The sequence below is a fragment of the Acanthisitta chloris genome, unplaced genomic scaffold, assembly GCF_000695815.1.
Source record: "Acanthisitta chloris isolate BGI_N310 unplaced genomic scaffold, ASM69581v1 scaffold4186, whole genome shotgun sequence".
Taxonomy (NCBI): Eukaryota; Metazoa; Chordata; class Aves; order Passeriformes; family Acanthisittidae; genus Acanthisitta; species Acanthisitta chloris.
Window position 1 is genome coordinate 18,860 of NW_008679624.1, and position 19,217 is coordinate 38,076.

General features: G+C 49.3%; 1 protein-coding gene across 1 annotated transcript in view; it reads right to left on the reverse strand.

Annotated features, from left to right (window-relative positions):
* Positions 1–13,958, reverse strand: part of ERO1L (ERO1-like (S. cerevisiae)) — a gene marked incomplete at its 5' end in the record, with an annotated part of 15,137 nt that extends 1,179 nt beyond the window's left edge. Inside the window, 14 exons of the mRNA XM_009077376.1 lie at positions 1,280–1,413; positions 1,793–1,879; positions 2,021–2,090; positions 3,411–3,657; positions 5,070–5,162; positions 5,329–5,355; positions 7,127–7,138; positions 7,936–7,973; positions 8,363–8,483; positions 9,141–9,214; positions 9,305–9,381; positions 10,314–10,352; positions 12,418–12,501; positions 13,839–13,958. Of these exons, the coding sequence (XP_009075624.1) occupies positions 1,280–1,413; positions 1,793–1,879; positions 2,021–2,090; positions 3,411–3,657; positions 5,070–5,162; positions 5,329–5,355; positions 7,127–7,138; positions 7,936–7,973; positions 8,363–8,483; positions 9,141–9,214; positions 9,305–9,381; positions 10,314–10,352; positions 12,418–12,501; positions 13,839–13,958 (1,223 nt within the window). The remainder of the gene's footprint in view (positions 1–1,279; positions 1,414–1,792; positions 1,880–2,020; positions 2,091–3,410; positions 3,658–5,069; positions 5,163–5,328; positions 5,356–7,126; positions 7,139–7,935; positions 7,974–8,362; positions 8,484–9,140; positions 9,215–9,304; positions 9,382–10,313; positions 10,353–12,417; positions 12,502–13,838) is intronic.
* Positions 13,959–19,217: the final 5,259 nt, after the last annotated feature.

The following is a 19,217-nucleotide window of genomic DNA, read 5'->3' on the forward strand; positions in this document are numbered from 1 at the left end:
TGTTCCAGGCCAGGTTGGATGGGGCTTGGAGCAACCTGGGCTAGTGGAAGGTGTCCCTGCCCATGGCAGGGTGTGGAACAAGATGAGCTTTAATGCCCTTCCAAACCAAACCATTCTGGAGTTCCATGACCAGCATCAGTGAAGATGCAGATCAGACTCCAAGGATGAGTCCTGTGAGCACCTCTCCCCTAAAGGAGAGCTCTGACCTTCCCAGCCAGGACAAACACCTGGCTAAGAAGGAAATGAAATAACTTCAACAAGCATAAGATGGAAACCTGTTTGAAATGCTCAGAACATGAGCCCAGGTGGCCAAGAAGGCCAAAGGCATTGGCTTGGCTTGTACCAGCCACACTGTGGGCACAGCTCCAGGGCAGTGCCTGTCCCCTGTGTGGGCACTGCTGAGGCACCTCCAATGCTGGGGGCAGTTCTGGGCCACTCATGACAAGACACTGAGGGATTGAGAGTGCCCAGGGAAGGGAATGGCGCTGCGGAAGGGGCTGGAGCACAAGGAGAGGCAGAGTGAGCTGTGGGGGTGGCTTGTACCAGCCACACTGTGGGCACAGCTCCAGGGCAGTGCCTGTCCCCTGTGTGGGCACTGCTGAGGCACCTCCAATGCTGGGGGCAGTTCTGGGCCACTCATGACAAGACACTGAGGGATTGAGAGTGCCCAGGGAAGGGAATGGCGCTGCGGAAGGGGCTGGAGCACAAGGAGAGGCAGAGTGAGCTGTGGGGGCTCAGCCTGGAGAACAGAAGGCTCAGGGAGGACCTTCTCACTCTGTACAAATAGCAAAAGGGAAGGTTTAGGTTGGATATTAGGGAAAATTTGTTCATGGAAAGGGCTGTCCAGCCCTGGCACAGCTGCCCAGGGCAGTGGTGGAGTCGCCATCCCTGGACACCTGTAGATTCCTGTTAAACGCAACCATGGCAAACAGATCTGGGAATGAATTTGCAAGTGAACAGCTTGAAGAGAGCTCTAAGGACAGCAGCCCTCGGGTGGGACAATGTGCTCCTAGGGCAGAGTCACACAGTTCCTTAATAATGACCAAATTCCTTGTACCTGACACAAGTTCTTCCTTGAATTCCTTACAGAAGAGTATAAAGAAGTTGTTTTAAATTGTTCCAACTGTTATGCTCCGTATTAACATGATATTTGGGGGTTCTTTATGAGGCAGAATGATCAGAGCAGGAGTGAACACCAATACTGCTGAGAACTGACTAAGCTGAAATGGGATATAACACAGCAGCTTGTGTGCAATAGAGGGAAAAGGCTCAAACTCACCTTCCAAAGGCATTAAATAAGGCCACAATTTCTTGTCTGGTCAGCTGGAATCCATATGAAGGGCCACTCTCAGGGATTCTTTCGATGAGGTTCTCAGAGAAGAGGATCTTCAGAGCTGTGCCCAAGCCCTGAGTCTGTGCAGGGATCAAACAGAAGCACTTAAAAACAGGGGCACATCCAGGGCCTGATTCCAAGCTGAACTTTACTTCCCTCCAGCTTTGCAACAGCATCTTAACAAAGCAAGGCCTGGATGTCACTTATCCCAGGCCAGAGGCTCTGCACCCTCTCTTCTCCCTTGGGGAGCAGCAGGTTTCCCCAATTTCCAGCTGCAAATCCCAGAGGCAGCTGCTGCCAGGCCCAGGGAGCTGGAATGAGCACACTGCTCCTGCTGCCTGGATAGGTAAGGAATCAAGCAGCCCTGTGCGGTATCTAGGAGCTGACTGGTATCCAAGAACCACATCCACACGAGTCCCATCACCAGGTGCTTCCAGACACACATCCTCCTCTGCTTACCTGCAGCTTCCCCCACAGCCGACACTTGAAGCAGCCAACACAGTCCATTATCTTGGAAATGTTCTTAAAGTGCAGCCTAAATTCCTCCTGAGGGAAAAGACATTCATGGTGATCATGGTTAGGCACTAATTAGGGCTTCTTCCATGGATTAATCCCAATTAATCCTCAGCTTCAGTAGGGCTGAGCTAGGGAAGAGCCTCCTCAAGTGATGTCCTGGGCAGCAATTACCTTTAACTTTGCAGCTTCCTTTTTATTCCCTGCAAAGAAGGAGTTTTCATCAAAATGCAGTGGGAAAGACCTGGAAGAGAAGGAAAAGAGTTTGATTTCTGCCCAGGCTGTTGGTCTGGCTGCAGTCCAGCTGCACAGCAGGACCTGCTTAGGTGTGGGGATGGAACAGAGAGGTGTGAGCCACTGGGCACCTCCAGATGTGTCTTCATCTTAGATCCAGCCCCAGTGGGGATTGGAATGAGGTGACCTTTCAGGTTCTTTCCAACCCAACCATCCTGTGATTCTCTTATCCCTTTCAATTGTATCTAGAATCATAAAATCATAGAATTTTAGGGGTTGGAATGGAGCTTAGAGATCACGCAGTGCCAACTCCCTGCCCTGGGCAGGGACACCTCCCACCAGAGCAGGTTGCTCAAGGCTCATCCAACCTGGCTTTGAACACTGCCAGGGCTGGTGCAGCCACAGCCTCCCTGAGCAACCTGTGCCAGTGTCTCACCACCCTCACAGGGAAAACTTCTGCCTGATACCTAATCTAAATTTCCCTCTTGCAATTTCTCCCCGTTGCTCCTTGTCCTGTCACTGCAGTTCCTAACCAAGAGTCCCTCTGCAGCTTCCCTGGAGCCCCTTCAGCTCCTGACAGGTTGCTCTGAGGTCTCCACACAACCTTCTCTTCTCCAGGCTGAACAGCTCCCACTCTCTCAGCCTGTCCTTGTAGGAAGGTGCTCCAGTGCTCTGATCAGCTTTGTGGCCTCCTCTGGACTTGCTCCAACAGTTCCATGTTAGTTCCCAGGTGAGATTCCATGAATCTCATGAATCTCACCTGGGAGACATTTTCAGCAATTCCTTGATGGTTTTTAAGCAATTTCAGCCTGTTTTCTAACAGACACAAGCACAGGAGTGTGACAAGATAAATACGGATCACAGTAGGAGACACTCATTTCATTCTGGTTCTGGTATCTTCTGTGACTCTTCCTCTAAGCTCCATCCAACAGCCCAAAACCTCTGTTAGCAACATATTTAGGATGTTCTTCTAGACCTGGTATCCCACAGCTGAGTCACACAGGTGCCAATTTTAGGGCTAACACGTAGGCAGGAGTTATTAAATCCACGAAGGCAGCCTGGGCCATTAAATTCTGGGGCTAATTACTCAAGCCTTGCAATTTGCATACAGATTTTAATGTTCTCTCAGCAAAGCTACACCACTGCTACCTGCCCCTCTGAAGGGGGTTAGATTAGATGACATTTACAAGGTCTTTTCCAACCCAGATTCTATGATTCTATGATTCCACTGCATGAATCACCAGAGGAAGGAACCCAGAACCTTTCTAGGAGCCTTAAGTGAGAGGTTAAGCTCAGAGATGGCAGAGCCACTGTCTCCAGGTATAATTACTTGGCCAGGTGGAGAATTTCCAGCAAGAGGTGTTTCATCTCTGCATCCTGATGTTCATTCCCGGTGTACAGCTGGAATCCTGGGCGCTCAAAGAAGGGAAGCACTTTGGAGAGAGCTCTCAGCTCGATCAGGTAGAGAAAATAGAGGTTCTTGAGTCTTCTGGGACCTTCCCCTCTAGTGATGACTTCATCAAACCTCTGCTGAAACTCTGTGATGTTGGGGCCCCATTTCTTCTCTGACCATGTGTCTGAGAGAGGAAAGAAACCCCAAAGGCATGAGGTGAGTGGGTAGAGTTCTGCTTCATCTCCTCCCTCCAGCCCAGGCTAAATGGTGAAATGTGACTCCAACCAGAGAGATCCAAGTTTCCCCAAGTTCATAGACCCAAATTCATAGAATCACTTACGTTGGAAAAGACCTTTGAGATCATTGAGTCCAACCTGTGACCTGTCACCACCTTGTCAACTAGACCAGAGCACTGACTGCCACATCCACTCCCAAGGGTGCCAAGTGCTCAAGAAGGTCTTGGAAAGGGTCAGGATGTCGTGGCGACATTTCACAGAATCATTTAGGTTGGAAAAGATCTCCGAGATCATCGAGTCCAACCTGTGACCCATCACCACCTTGTCAGCTAGAGCAGAACACTCAGTGCCACATCTAGTCCTTCCTTGAACACCTCCAGGGATGGTGACTCCACCACTGCCCTGGGCAGCCTCTTCCAATGCCTGACAACCCTTCTCATGAAAAAATGCCTCCTGAAAATTGTTCAAGAGACAGGATTTTAGCCCAGCTCAAGCCTTAATGAACACACAACTCCTACAGACCTTTCTCAGGTGGTTCCTCAGGTTTCCTAATGAACTGGAACACCTTAAGGGAATTCCTGATGATGCAGAAAAGCAAGGGAACAAAAGCAGCTAAGGACTGGAGGAGATTTGCCCCTGTTTTCCATTTTCAAGCTCACAAAGAAAGTATTTCTGTGGCTCATCCTACTATTTATTTAAGACTATATAAAGGCTGTAGTGGAAGATGTAATAGTCATATCAAGCTGATCTTGCAATCCCAGCTCATCTCTTGCCTTCGATGCTTCCCTTGTTATCCCAACTCCAAGGTGGTCTAACTCACATTGAAGTGAGGCCTGTGTGGGCTGTAGAGACTTAAATATAGTTGTTTAGTTAAATATAAGTGATTTACCCCAATTCCCACAGCTATTGCCTTGATTGTCAACCCCAGGGTTGAAATTTAGATTCCTCAGGCAGCTCCTTATGGAACAAAGCATGGAAAGGAAATGGAAATGGCAGGTGGAAGTGGATTGAGAGAGTTGGGAAAGCCCAGCCAAGGATTTCATAGTCTAGGTGAGTTTATTGCTCAACTCAAAGACAAGCCAGGAAGGAACAGCCTTGACACACAGTTAGACACTCACTCCCAAACAACCTTGGAGGAAGAACAGAAGGAATACGTGCTGGAAGACATGGTACAGAGCACAGCACAGCCACTCTCAGACCTGAAGGCATGTGGCAACTGCATTCCTGACCCTATTACACAACCTGCGTGCTAAGGGAAGAGCATGGAGTAGACCTGAATCCTGCTGGAACAGGCTCTAACCAGCATTTAGTGGAGCCATGGAAGTGTCAGTGTGGACCTGAGGCAGGAAGAAGCACTTACCTTGTAGGAGGTACCTAGCACTCAGGTGGATGTTGATGCTGGCATGGAGGCCAGAAATGAGTCTATAGAAAGCTCTTTTCTCCACACAGACACCTGCAAAGAAATGAGCACCTTAACCCACTGGAAGTATCCACTGGATTCTCCTCTCCTGGTTAAGAGGCAGAAATCTAATCCCTCAGTGTGGCTACCAATCCCACCCACTCCCTGGCCATTCTGTGTCCATCCCAGGAAGAACAACCACATGCAGAGCAAGGATTACCTTTCAGCCACTTGTAAAACATGTGCCCTGGAAACAAAGGAAAGCACACGTCAGTGAGGGAACAGCCCAAGCCTGATGCCCTGAAACCACCTCCAGGGCCAATCCCAGAGGATCTCTGACCACTCCAGTTTGCAGAAACAGGGAAAAGAGCATTAAAAGAGCTGACTGATGTTTCTGTAACACAGCATGGCAGCAGCTCAAAACAGCACATGGGTTTTCCCCAAGGGCTATGTGGGGGCAGAACAGCAGAGTGTTGGGAAAAACAAGGATCATAGATTGCTTTGCTCTTCTGGACAGAGTGGGGAGAGGGATGTTTTTATAAAACAAACAAAGCAAGCAACCAAAAAAGCCACGGAGGGCTGCTGAGTGTGGATAATCCCACAAGTCAGGGTGTCACACTGTCCCTGCTCCATGCTTGGGAGGAATGTGGAGAGCATGAAATCATTCGGAGGCAAAGAGACATGGCATGTACACTGGCACAGTGGAGAGCTCCAGGGCACAGCCCTTCCCACATGTGAGCCCTTAAGGGTTTGGGCACTCAGCTCCTACCAGATGACAGAGGCTGTTGGGATTATGAGTCTTCGCAGATCTGTCTCAGCAATAAAAAGCACTGAAAAAACCCACACAAGTCCTGTTCCTTCCTGAAGGCTTCCCACACCTCAGTGCCTGCCTTCAAACAATATTTGTGCTCTTAGAACACTGCTGGTGGGCTTTTTGAGACCTTCACATGAGGGTGGGATGGCACAGGGAGCTCAGAGGGATCTCTGCACAGAGACATCTTCTCTCTGGGGACCAGCAGTAGGACATGAGGGAATGGCTGGAGCTGTGTCAGGAGAGAGTTAGGTTGGATATTAGGATAAGGTCCTTCCCCCAGAGGGTGTTTGGGCGCTGGAACAGCTCCCCAGGGCAGTGCTCACAGCCCTAAGCCTGGCAGAGCTCAAGGAGTGTTTGGTTTGGGCAATCAGACACAGGGGGCATTGTTGGGGTGTCCTGGGCAGGATTTGGATCAATGATCTTTCTGGGTCCTTCCAGCTCAGGATATTCTATGACCCTGTGTTCCCTGTGTCTCCAGCTCATGAGGTACAACAAGCTCAAATTTGGATCAATGATCTTTCTGGGTCCTTCCAGCTCAGGATATTCTATGACCCTGTGTTCCCTGTGTCTCCAGCTCATGAGGTACAACAAGCTCAAACCAGCTCCCAGGGCTGCTCAGGAGACATATCTGGGCATGGGCTGTGCTTTGTCCTTCCCCAGGCCCTGGATCCCCAGCCCCAGGGAGCTGTGGAGGAGCTGAAATCCCCAGCTCCATCCTCAGAGCTTCCCATATTCCCTTGCACAGGTTTATCCGTGCAGCCTTGAGCTGGAGCACACACTGCCTCTGCCTGCAGCTCCAGCCCCCACAGCATGTTTTGGGGGCTCAGGGTGGAGACCAGCATGGCATGAAGCTGTGTCAGGGGAGGATTAGGTTGGATATTAGGACAAGGTTCTTCTCCCAGAGGGTGTTTGGGCACAGCTCCCCAGGGCAGTGCTCACAGCCCCAAGCCTGACAGAGCTCCAGGAGTGTTTGGCCAATGCTCTCAGGCACAGGGTGCATTGTTGGGGTGTCTGTGCAGGGCAGGAGTTGCACTGACAATCCCTGTGGTATTCCAGCTCATGGAATTTCCATGATTCTAATTTCAGGTTTGCCTGAATAATGACTGTGATAACCAGGCACAGTATCTAATGGCACAGCTCAGGACAGCACATAAAGACACCACATTTGTTTCTGTTATCAGCAAAAATAAACAGAGCAACTCACCTCCATCGTCTCCTGATGGAAAAAAAGCACAAGTGGTGCAGAGAGAGAGACAGAAAAAAAGAAGATAAAATATTACACATGACCAAAATTAAACTCCAAAGCACAAGCACTGCTCTGTTAATCTGCTCTGACAGGAGAATGAGCCTCTCCAGGGAGGCTTAGAAACGTTCTGAGCATAGCAAACCCCAAGTGCAGCAGGGAAGACATCGGATGGGGAACAGTGCTGAGTAACCTGACCAAGGCAGGAGGGATCAATACTTGCAAAGGAAGTAAAACCTGATATTTCCAAGGACATTGCACATTTCCTTCAGCAGTGCTGCTCCTCAAGAGCCAATCCTTTGCACCAGCAGCAAAGGAGGTGGGAAATACCTACAGAGTTTAGGGAAAAGTCATGGTACTGCTGGGAGTGATGTTCAGGTCACTGAAGGCGGAGAGAGGGTGATGGTGCTCTTATGCTTCCAAACCCCTTCCCTACTTCCTTTGCATTGTTCAGCCTTGGCTCTAGGGTGGTTTCCATGGAGGATCCCAGCCAGGTTCTCATTTTAGACCATCACAGATGGTTTGGCATTGCCAAGCACAGAAGGCAGGGAGAGCCCAGGGTTCAGCCCTGCTCCCTGTCCCTCCAAACCTCCTGTTTCTTCCAAGAGTGGAGGATCAGCCACTCTTTCTAGAAAGCACCACTTCCAGGTGCCCTAAAATTCTACATTTGAGCTACAAGACAGGAGAAGCAGCTCAGAGAGCATTTACCACTCCCGGAGCTGAGATCAGCTCACTACAAACCCACCTAGAGAGATAAATAAATGACTCACCTCTACCAGATGCCAAAGGTCTTTTTACATTCTGAGGCCTAAGAGGGGAAAAATATTATGTAAATAAGTTAGTGACTCCTTGCTGTGCAGAAACAGAGCAGAGAGAAGTTACTGCTGCAGTCAAACAGCATGAGGGGATCTAAGAACCCCTTTAGTGCTTTAGCTTTGTTCAGGCAGGGAAAGGACAGAGCAAAATGTGGATTTTTCTGGGGTTTGGGATGGGGTTTTCTTCTTTATTTATTAAAAATAGGCAGGAAAACTTTGCTTTGGTGCAACATGATCCACTCAGGGGGCAACCACACACTTGCCCCTCCCCTAACAGCCCAACAGGCTCTGCAGCACAGACAGGAGGATGGGGATGGATTTCTGCCCCTCTGCAGGAATCAGCACCTTCAGGTTCACGGAATTTGTCTCCCCAAGCACCTACTTGAAGCAGTTTTCTTCATAAATACTGTTCCAAATCTTCCAGGCATCTGGGCCCTTGTAGCCAGTATAACGTTCTGGATTCAGGAGCAAATCCACATACTCTGCCTCAGGAGAATGGATGTCTGTGGAGCAGAGTGTTGGGTCAGTGACAGGAAACGTCTGAAGGAAAATCACATTTTCCAAGGCTGATCCAGCCACCTCTTCCCGATGTTGCTAAACACAGCAAGGCTTGAGCACCAAGGAAGCTTTGTCAGATGTATTTGGGGCTCAGTTTCAAAGTACTGAGGGCAAAGAGGGTGGAAAAGAGAAGAAATGCTATTTATGGTCCAGGCTTGATGAAATATTATATGTTGGACTGGAAGTTGGGATTGTTCAGCCTGGAGAAGAGAAAGTTGTGTGGAGACCTCAGAGCAACCTGCCAGGAGCTGAAGGGGCTCCAGGGAAGCTGCAGAGGGACTCTTGGGTAGGAAATGTAGTGACAGAACAAGGGGGAATGGGTTCACACTGCCAGAGGGCAGGGCTAGGTGGGATATTGGGAAGGAATTCCTGGCTGTGAGGGTGGTGAGACACTGGCACAGGCTGCCCAGAGCAGCTGTGGCTGCTCCATCCCTGGGAGTGCTCCTGGGAGTGCTCCAGGTTGGATGGGGCTTGGAGCAACCTGGGCTGGTGGAAGGTGGTGGAACTAGGCGATCTTTAAGTTCCCTTCCAACCCAACCCGTTCCATGACTCTAAGTTCTGCAGAGGTGCTTAAATCCCATTCCAAGCCAAAATCCTCATACCATCAGCCTCACAGAAGCTGTCTGAAGAGTCATCGTGCCGTGCCCACTGCAGCACTGCCTCTCGGGTCTCCTTGCTACCAAAAATATGGGAAAAGGCTATCAGAGAGAGCACTGACACAGGTTTCCTTCAGGGAAAGGAAGGATTATAGAAAAAGAAGTCAAACCTCAAAGAGTCATCAACTGCTCCAAGTCTCTTGGCTTCTTCACATTCTTCATCGAGGTTGTTGGCCTCTTCTGAGTACTAGGTTGGAAGCAAAGGGGTGGGGAGGGATGAGTATTAAAAAGGCATTTTTTTTGCTGTTATAATTCTGCCTTTCATGCACTAACCAGGTTAAGCATCAGCAGCACTTTTATGATTCACCCCACCCTGTGTTTCCACAGGATGTCTGCAGATATCCAGAGGCTTATGCAATTCTGGGGAATCTTGCAGGGACTCAGAGAAGCCTCTGGCACTGCTCTGGGAGCATTTTGTGCCTGATGGGATCTGGTCTTGGAGAGATGGCAGGAATACCTGACTCCAGGACAGGCATCTCAGCATCCCAAACACTTGAAGAGGGTCAAAATTTAGCCACAAAGAACATCCAGACAAATACTGACTCCTCCCAAGGGGAACCCTGTGTGGGCACTGCTGAGGCACCTCCGATCCTGGGGGCAGTTCTGGGCCACTCAGGACAAGACATTGAGGGGCTGGAGCATGTCCAGGGAAGGGAATGGAGCTGGGGAAGGGGCTGGAGCACAAGGAGTAGCTGAGGGAGCTGTAGGGACTCAGCCTGGAGAAAAGGAGGCTCAAGGAGGACCTTATGGCTCTCTACAACTCCCTGACAGGAGGTACAGCCAAGTGAGGTCAGGCTCTGCTCCTAGGGAACAAGGGACAGGGTGGGAGGGAACAGCCTCAAGTTGCTCCAGGAGAGATTTAGATTGGATAATAGGGACAATTTATTGATGGAAAGGGTTATCCAGCCCTGGAAGGTGGCAGTCACCAGCCCTGGAAGTATTCAAACCATGTGGATGTGGCACTTGGGGACATGGTTCAATGGTGAACACGATGCTGGCACTGGGTTGACAGTTGGATTCAGTGATCCTAAAGGTCTTTTCAACCTTAACAGTTCCATGACTGTATGACACAAAACTGACCTATAAACCATGTCACTTTATGCCCAGAGACACACCTACCTTGTAACTTGCAGATCTGATTCCATCAGGCACTTCATCCTGGAAGACAAAAGCATGTAAGCACGGAAAGACATGGAGTATGTGGCACACGAGGCTGATGAGGCATCTTAGTCTGATCTTTGGGAAGACTAGGAAGGTTACCATACACAGTCTCTAGAAGTGAGAAGGTGATCAGAGCACTCAGCCCAGCTGAGCCAAACTCCTCACTCCTCCACAGACTGAGGTGAAGCAACATTCCTAGGGGTTTGTTTTGATTTTGCACAAGATTCCTCTTCTCCACAGCTCAGCAGCTTTCCAGGGCTGCTACATCAGGCTCTGCTTTGCCTATCCAAGCATGAGGCTGGGAAAGCCAAGATAAACTCCAGAGGGGCTGGATTTGCCTCTGCTCAGCTGATGCCTGGCATCATCCTCCTGGCAGGAGCCCAAGTGCCTCCTTGGATATTACACCTGACACACATCATTCCCAAACTTCCCTCTCCCCACTTCAACATGGAATGTCAGACCTGCTAGCCCCACAGGCCCTAGAATCTCCTCAACTTCCATTCTTCCATGCAAGGCAATAAAACCACTTCTATGCCACAGGAGCAAATATTATTATGACAAGGAGCACAGGAAGAGAATAATTAAGCAGTTAGAGTTATTTTTGTTGCTTTTGGAAATGGACCTAAATCAAAGTAATTAAGAACAGCAGTGACAGTCAGTTCTTTGAGAATAACTTCTAGCTAATACTTAGGCTATTGTAATATAAATCCATCACATTGGTCATAATCATTACCAATAGATATTTTAAGGGGGAAAAAGTATTTAAACTAAATTTAGGAGTATTTTGAGGGGTAAACATCATCATTGCATTTTGGGAGCCAAGAATGAGGGGTAAGGCAGTCTGTGCTGGCTGCCAACCCACAGAGCCAGGCTGAATGGCATTTGACCACCTCTATCAACCAGCCACCAAGTGATTCCCTCAGTATCTCATCCCCTTCTTTTTGGGCAGACACCTGCACTCAAGATGTTTTCTTTTAGCTCAGGGAACATCCTTTTGTCCAGGATGCAGGGACAAGAGTGCGCTGGGAAACAGGACACTGAAAGAGCAGTTTCACATGAAAAAAGAGCCTTGGGAAACGGTTTAGACAAATTGATCAGCCAAAACTGCAAACCCCAGTGCAGCTCATGGGCCAACAGAGTGAAATCTTGGCAAGTAACACAGAACCAACAGTGGGTTCGCCCCAAAAACATCTCACTGACAGCAAAACGCAAGAGGGATCAGAAGAGGATCAGCTATTAAAAGTCCAACTGGTCCTGAGCCTTTCAAATGTTGTATTTTGGCCTTTTTGACAGACATTGAGTATTACTGCACCATGAAAGCTCCATCAGAGCCACAGTTGTGCTATGACACATTGACCTGTTGGAGAGTCCAGAGCAGGCTACCAAGGTGATTAGAGAGACAGAGCAGCTCTGCTGTGAGGAAAGGCTAAGAGAATTAGGATTGTTCAGCCTGCAGAAGAGGAGGCTCTGGGGTGACCTAATTGTGGTCTTCCAGTACCTGAAGGGGTCTGAAGAAAGATGGAGAGACCATTGACAAGGGCCTGAAGGGACAGAACAAGGGGGAATGGCTTCACACTGCCACAGGGCAGGGATAGATGGGATATTGGGAAGGAATTCCTCCCTGTGAGGGTGGTGAGGTACTGGCACAGGTTGCCCAGAGCAACACTCCCTAGGAGTGTTCCAGGCCAGGTTGGATGGGGCTTGGAGCAACCTGGGCTAGTGGAAGGTGTCCCGGCCCATGGCAGGGGTGGAACAAGATTAACTTTTAGATCATTTCCAACCCAAAACATTCCATGATTCTAAGTTCTGCAGAGGTGCTTAAAATTCATTTCAAACAAGGCCTCGAAGGAGACCTTAGAGCCCCTTCAAATGCCTAAAGGGGCTCCAAGAGAGTTGGAGAGGGACTTTGGACAAGGTTTTTAACAAGATGAGCTTTAAGGTTCCTTCCAACCCAAACCATTCCATGATTCTATGATTAAGTCACTTGTCTGTTACTTCCTCTTGGTCTGCAAAAGCCAAATAGAGACAAGAAATGGATCCAAGGAATTGATTTGGTACTCACAGAGGGGCAGGGCTGCACAGCACAGTCTCTCATGCCACAGTGACTGTTGTCATCCCAAAAAGGACAAGGTTTCTTTAGGTTTACCTGCAAATAACATATCATCCTATTACACATTTCCCCCATGCAGCCAACCTTCCACGCCAGTTTGCCAACACACATCTCCAGTGCCTCAGTGCAAGGCTCAGACACCCAAACTGAGTGCAAGGCAGAGGGCAGTGAGAGTGGAGACTGAGGGTGCAATTGATCTTGCCTCCTCCCTGTTGGGAGGAGGATGTGCTGCAGGCTTGCTGCCATGTGCCTGTGGCCAGAACACAGGTTCTCTGCTGTCAGGTCATCTCTGTTCTGCATTTGTTTGCTCCCACACCAATTTCTTGCTGATCCAGACAGATAGTTACCACTCATGTCCTTGTTATCTGCAAAGGTTATCCTTTTAATCCTTGGTTTGCTCTTTCTTCTGATGCTTTCCCACACAGACATTTCCATCATTCCAAAATGATCAGAGGGCTGAAGCACCTCTGCTCTGGAGACAGTCTGGGAGAGCTGGGGGTGTTCAGCCTGGAGAAGAGAAAGCTCCAGGGACACCTTAGAGCCTCTTCCAGTGCCTAAAAGGGTTCCAGGAGAGCTGCAGAGGAACTTGGGACAAGGCCCTGGAGGGACAGGACAAGGGGGAATGGCTTCCCACTGCCAGAGGGCAGGGATACTGGGGAGAAATTCTTGGCTGTGAGGGTGGTGAGGCACTGACACAGGTTGCCCAGAGCAGCTGTGGCTGCTCCATCCTGGGAGTGTTCCAGGCCAGGTTGGATGGGGCTTGGAGCCCTGGACTGATGGAATATGTCCCTGCCCATGGCAGAGGATGGAAGATGAGCTTTAAGGTCCTTCCAATCCAATCTATTCTGGCATTCCATGCTAATGAGGATGGTCTGACAGCAGCAGCCATCAATGCACCTGAGTGTCTGGTAATCACAGCAGGTTTTCCATGTCAGTGGGGAGACACTGAATCCTCTCATTATGGATCACTGGTCATCAACATTTCTGAGTCACAGCTCACCAAGAAATCATTTCATTGTCTTCATTGTTTGCTGCTTAAGCTCTGAAGAGAAAAAAATGCCTAATACCTTAATATTCATCTTACAAGCATGTTGTGTCTTCAGATAGAAGAGTCCAACTTATTTACTGCATTCATAAGGATCAGGATTGAAATGTAGGTATCTGATTTTAAAAGCACAGAGAAGCTGTGGCTGCTCCATTCCTGGAGGTGTTCCAGGCCAGGCTGGATGGGCTTGGAGCACCCTGGGCTAGTGGAAGGTGTCCCTGCCCATGGAAGAGGGTGGAATGAGACAAGCTGTAAAGTCCTTCAACGGAAATTGAAAAATAAGGCATCAGCACACAAAATAAATGCAATTCTTGTACAAGAAAGTTACCTTGTAGTATCTGAAATAGTCACTTTGCAGGAGTTCATTCAGCCTAGGAAAAAGCTTGTAGTTGTTGAAGGCATCAATGGTTTCTACATCACATGTGCAGTCATCTAAGTGACCGGTAACCTGGGGAATAAACACAGAATACACCAAACAATCAAATATGCATAACTTAACCACCATTTAACACTGCAGACAATAAAAGCATTCCCAGTTTTCTTTCCTTTTCCCAGCAAGTCAACTAGTTAAGTTGAATCAGGATGGCTATCGCTACTATAACAGCTGTGAGCCACTGCCAGCTCGGGTTCCCATTCCAAAGGAGCCTCAGGAGATCATTCCTGTAGGGTAACATGCAGGTGAGAGCTGGAGTTTGCATAAGAGACCAGTTAGGCCACAATGGCACCAATGAGAGCCCTTAAAGAAAGTCCCTGTAGTTAATCAACTGTGCTGCAGCCATTGGCTTGATTTAATCAGAACCACAGACACCAAGCTGATTAGAGAGATGGAGCAGCTCTCCTACAAGGAAAGGCTGGGAGAGTTGGGATTGTTCAGTCTGGAGAGAAGAAGGCCTTGAGGTGACCTAATTGTGGCTTTCCAGTGCCTACAGGGAGCCGACAAGAATGCTGCAGAGGGACTTTGGACAAGGGCCTGGAGTGACAGGACAAGGGGGAATAGCTTCCCACTGCCAGAGAGCACTGGAATAAGTTGCCCAGGGAGCTGGTGGAGTCATCATCCCTGGAAATGCTTAAGGGGTGTCTGGACCTGGCACTGGAAGACATGTTTTAGGGGTTACAGCAGTGGCAGGTTAAGGGTTGGACTTGATGATCTTAGAGGTCTTCTCCAACCTTTATTCTATGATTATAGGGCAGGGTCAGATGGGCTACTGGGAAGGAATTCTTCCCTGTGAGGGTGCTGAAGCACTGGCACAGGTTGCCCAGAGCAGCTGTGGCTGCTCCATCCCACGGAATGTTCCAGGCCAGGTTGGATGGGGCTTGGAGCAACCTGGGTTGGTGGAAGGTGTCCCTGCCATGAGCTTTAACCATCCCATGATTCTATGACTAACTGCGACAGTTCCTCTCCTGGCCTCAGAGAGGCACTTGGCAAGAAAACATCTGTTCTAAATCTGATGGAGAAACCAATCCTTCTTGCATCATCCTGAACAACTCAACAGGCTTTGTGCAAGCCCTGAAAAAAAAAAAACCTTCAACCAAACAAGCTAAAAAGCAGCAGAAATTCAGCTGTGGCTTTCTGACATGTAGATTAGTGTCTGATGACAAAGCTGCACAACATGGGAGCAGTTTTGTTTCCCCCACACCCCTGATGAGTACACAGGGAAATCACAGAAGCACAGAATGGATGAAGTGGGAAAAGCCCTCTGAGATCACCGAGTCCAACCTTTCCCTCAGCACTGCCAAGGCCACCACATGTCCCCAAGTGCCACATCCACGTGGCTTTTCAATCCCTCCAGTGATGGTGACTCCAGTATTGCCCCAAGCAGCTCTGCCAATGTCTGACCACCCTTTCCATGAAGGAATTTTCCCTTTTAACCAATCTAAACCTTCCTTAGCACCATTTGAGGCCATTTCTTCTCATCATGTCCCTTGTTCCCTGGGAGCAGAGCCTGACCCCACCTGACTGCACCTCCTGCCAGGGAGCTGGAGAGAGTGAGAAGGTCCTCCTGAGTCTCCTTTTCTCCAGGTTGAGCCCCCACAGCTACCTCAGCTGTTCCTCATAATTCAGCAAGAGCTACACATCAACTTAAATAAAACCATTATCATTACCACTGTGGCAATGAAGCTCCAAGAAGGAAGGCAGAAATGGAGCACAGAGTCACATGAAATGGGGAGGTGGGGGAAAAAATAGCCAGAACTGCCTGCTCCACTGGAGCAACTCAGTTTTGTTGAGGCACCATGAGGCTCAGATCTATTTGCAGTTTACCTTGGAGCTCAGTGTGTCACCCTCACACATTGACTGAATTCTGTCCTGCATTTCACATGGTAATGAAGATTAACAGCACAACCACTAAGCTTTCCACTAGCCTGAATCAGCTCTGTAAAAATAAAACCAGTAGCAATTTGCTAATCCACTTACCCAATTTAAAGCTCCTTTAAAATTACATATCTATATATAAAAACACATCAAAACAACAAACCACAACCAACTACCTCTTATTTCCCGGAAACTTGGCATCCTTCAAGACAAGAAGCTTAAAGGTTGGGTCTAAAAGTGGCCTACAAAGAGATCTGTGGATAAATTAGCTGCTTCCTGTATCCATGCTTGACAAACATGGCACTCCTAGGGAATGACATCCCTGTAAGAGGCAGCATCAGAGCAAACACCAAGCCCTCAAGTGAAGCACCCTTTGGGCCAGGCTATGTCTAGTGAGCGATTCAAGCCAGAACCAAACTCCTCCTGAAAATAATCCAGGGTGTAGCACTGCAGATGATCCCAAAATACTTAGGATTAAAGTGAGGTCTCCAAATACCACTTTATGAAAGCACTGGTGGGATGATCAGCCTCAACGCCACCATGAACACATCTGTGGGGGCAATGGGCAAATTCTTCTCAGGAAGGACTTCCCCGTGCAAAGGGTTGTTAAGCATTGGAATGGGAGGTGGTAGAGTCACCACCCCTGGAGGAGTCCAAGGAACAACTGGATATGACACTCAGTGTTCTGCTCTAGTTGACATGGTGGTGTTAGAACATAGTTTGGACTCGATGGTCTTGGAGGACTTTTCCAACCTAAATGACTCCGTGATTCTGTGGAAATGCCAGGGAGGCCCCAGCTCTACTCAAGTCAGAAGGAAAACTCCTTCTTCCTCTAAGGATTTCAGTCAGACTGTGCAGAAATTTCCCCAGCCTGTGTGTGCCCAACCTACCAAAGTTCACAGCCAAAGCAGCAGAAAATTCAGCACCATGAACATCAAGAGCCGAAGCTCCTCAGAACCCCAGTGATGCCACCATCAAACAGCACAGACCCACTATAGCATACAAGGAAGTGGCAGGACTTGGTCTTCATCCCAGAAGTTCCCTCTTGCTCCATGCCCACCCCAAACCCCATTTTCAGCCCTGTGTTCATCCAGACTCACTTGGTTTGGACTTCAACTCCTGCTGCCAAAGCAGTTGAGCTATAACACTTGTCAAACATGCCCTCGTGGTGCTTCCCCAAAATATTTACCTCCATCTTCAGTCTGTGATAACTAGAACAGTTGTTTAAGACAAAGCATGATTGACCCAGTCCCAAACACATGCCATGTGCTTGCTGGCACCAGTGACTCACCAGCTGAGCAGTGCCCATGGGTTTCACTCCACCCAGCTGGGTGTGAGGGCCTGGCACAGGGCTGAGGGGCAGGGCTGGGTTTTCCTACTGGGAACAGATGCAACAGAGCCGCCGGGACAGACGCGGCACAAGCAGCTCCATGTGCTGAGTCAGCACTGAGGGAGGTGTGTGGCTGCTGCTCAATCCCTGAGCACCAACAGATCCACCTTGAGTGTGTAACACCAGCACAGGTGGACTCTCTAATCCTTGGGTTCGGCCTTCATCTTCCTCTACCTACATCCCAGGCTCCTGTGAGTCTGCTTTTCCCACCTCTTCCTGCTTCCCCCACTGTCCCCTGGACAGTGGATTTTGGGCTTCCTCCTAGCTCTGGGCTGTCCCACGTCACAGCTGGGCAGGAAAGGCAAACTCTTTCCTGCATCTCCCACTTGCAGCTACAGCAGGGCACAGGGAAGGGAATGCCACAGTGGGTAAGGAGTTGGGTTTAGCCTGTAGCAACTTCCCTGGAAGCTGCTCATCTCCTGAACAAACCACACCAGTCCCAGACTGAAGGTTAGCAGATCTTTCCCTGCTCCCTGAGAAGAAGTTTCCTGGCAGTTGTTCTGCTCACAGGAGTTGGAATTCAATGATCCTTGTGGGTCCCTTCCAGCTGAGGATATTCTGTGAGTCTATGAAATGATTGTGGCTTTCCCTGTGGCGCTCAGTCCAGACAGGTCTCCCTTTCATCCTTACCAGTGCACTTGGAGCATACTGCTGGCAGCCAGGAGAGGACAGTCATGCCCAGCACCTGTCCTGGAAGCAGTATATTCCAGCTCAGGTGCTTTCTCTCCCATATTCTGCCTGGGAAACAAGGATGGGGTTTCTGGAGCTCACACAGAAGCAAATCTCACATGGGAGCCTCAAGATGGGCTTAAACCACAGAAGCTGAAGTGCTGTCATGGAATCACAGAATGGTTTGGGTTGGAAGGACCTTAAAGACCATCCAGTCCCACCCCCTGCCATGGGCAGGGACACCTTTCACCAGCCCAGGTTGCTCCAAGCCCCATCCAACCTGGCCTGGAACACTCCCAGGGACGGAGCAAGCCACAGCTTCTCTGGGCAACCTGTGCCAGTGCCTCACCACCCTCACCGTCAAGAATTCCTTCTCAATATCCCATCTATCCCTGCCCTCTGGCAGTGGAAAGCCATTCCCCCTTGTCCTGTCACTCCAGGCCCTTGTCAGTAGTTTCTCTCCATCTTTCTTTTAGCTTCCTTCAGGTTGGAAGGCCACAATTAGGTCACCCCAGAGCCTTCTCTTCTCCAGACTGACCACCCCAAGCTCTCTCAGCCTTTCCTCATAGCAGAGGTTCTCCATCCCTCTAATCAACTTGGTGCCTCCTCTGGGCTCACTCCAGCAGGTCCATGTCCTTCCTACAATGAGGACCCTAGAGCTGGATGCAGCATTCCAGGTGGAGTCTCATCAGAGCAGAGCAGAGGGGCAGAATACACCTCCAAATATCTGCTTCTTTCCACCTGGAAGCTCCCTCTGAAGCCACTCCAGAGTTCAGGACCTAGGAATGAATTCCTGCCCTGAAGGCTGCTGGGTGAACACAACTCCACAAGAACACGAGAGCAGCCTGAAAGTCTGTCCAGGTACCAACAAGGTAACTCCATGCCTGGACTAAGCCCTAATGACAGTGTCCTGCCCACAGAAACATCCCTGAAGGGAACCAACCCTCTGCCAGACCGGAAAACTCATCAGAATTCCCATCTGCCAGACACCTGCAGCACATCTTAAAGCAGCTCCATCAGCCTGTAAACAGCAAATGAGCAATAATTACCAGGAATACAGAGGAGACATTCAGGGCTGACTAAAGCACTGATGGAAACAGGAATATCTGGGTGTGGGATGGAGCTGCCTGTACGGTCTGAGGGAACCCCAATATTGGAATGTTAAGCAGAGAACCAGTATGTGAAGCTCAGTGTTTTTAGCAACAGATGAGATGTTTCTAATAAAGGTTTCAGGGCTGGTTGGCAACCAGTAAATGAGATAAAGCAACAGTGGCAAAAAGCAGGTGAGGCATGCCCTCAGTGCAGACAGACAGGAGAGCAACACCCACTCCAGAATC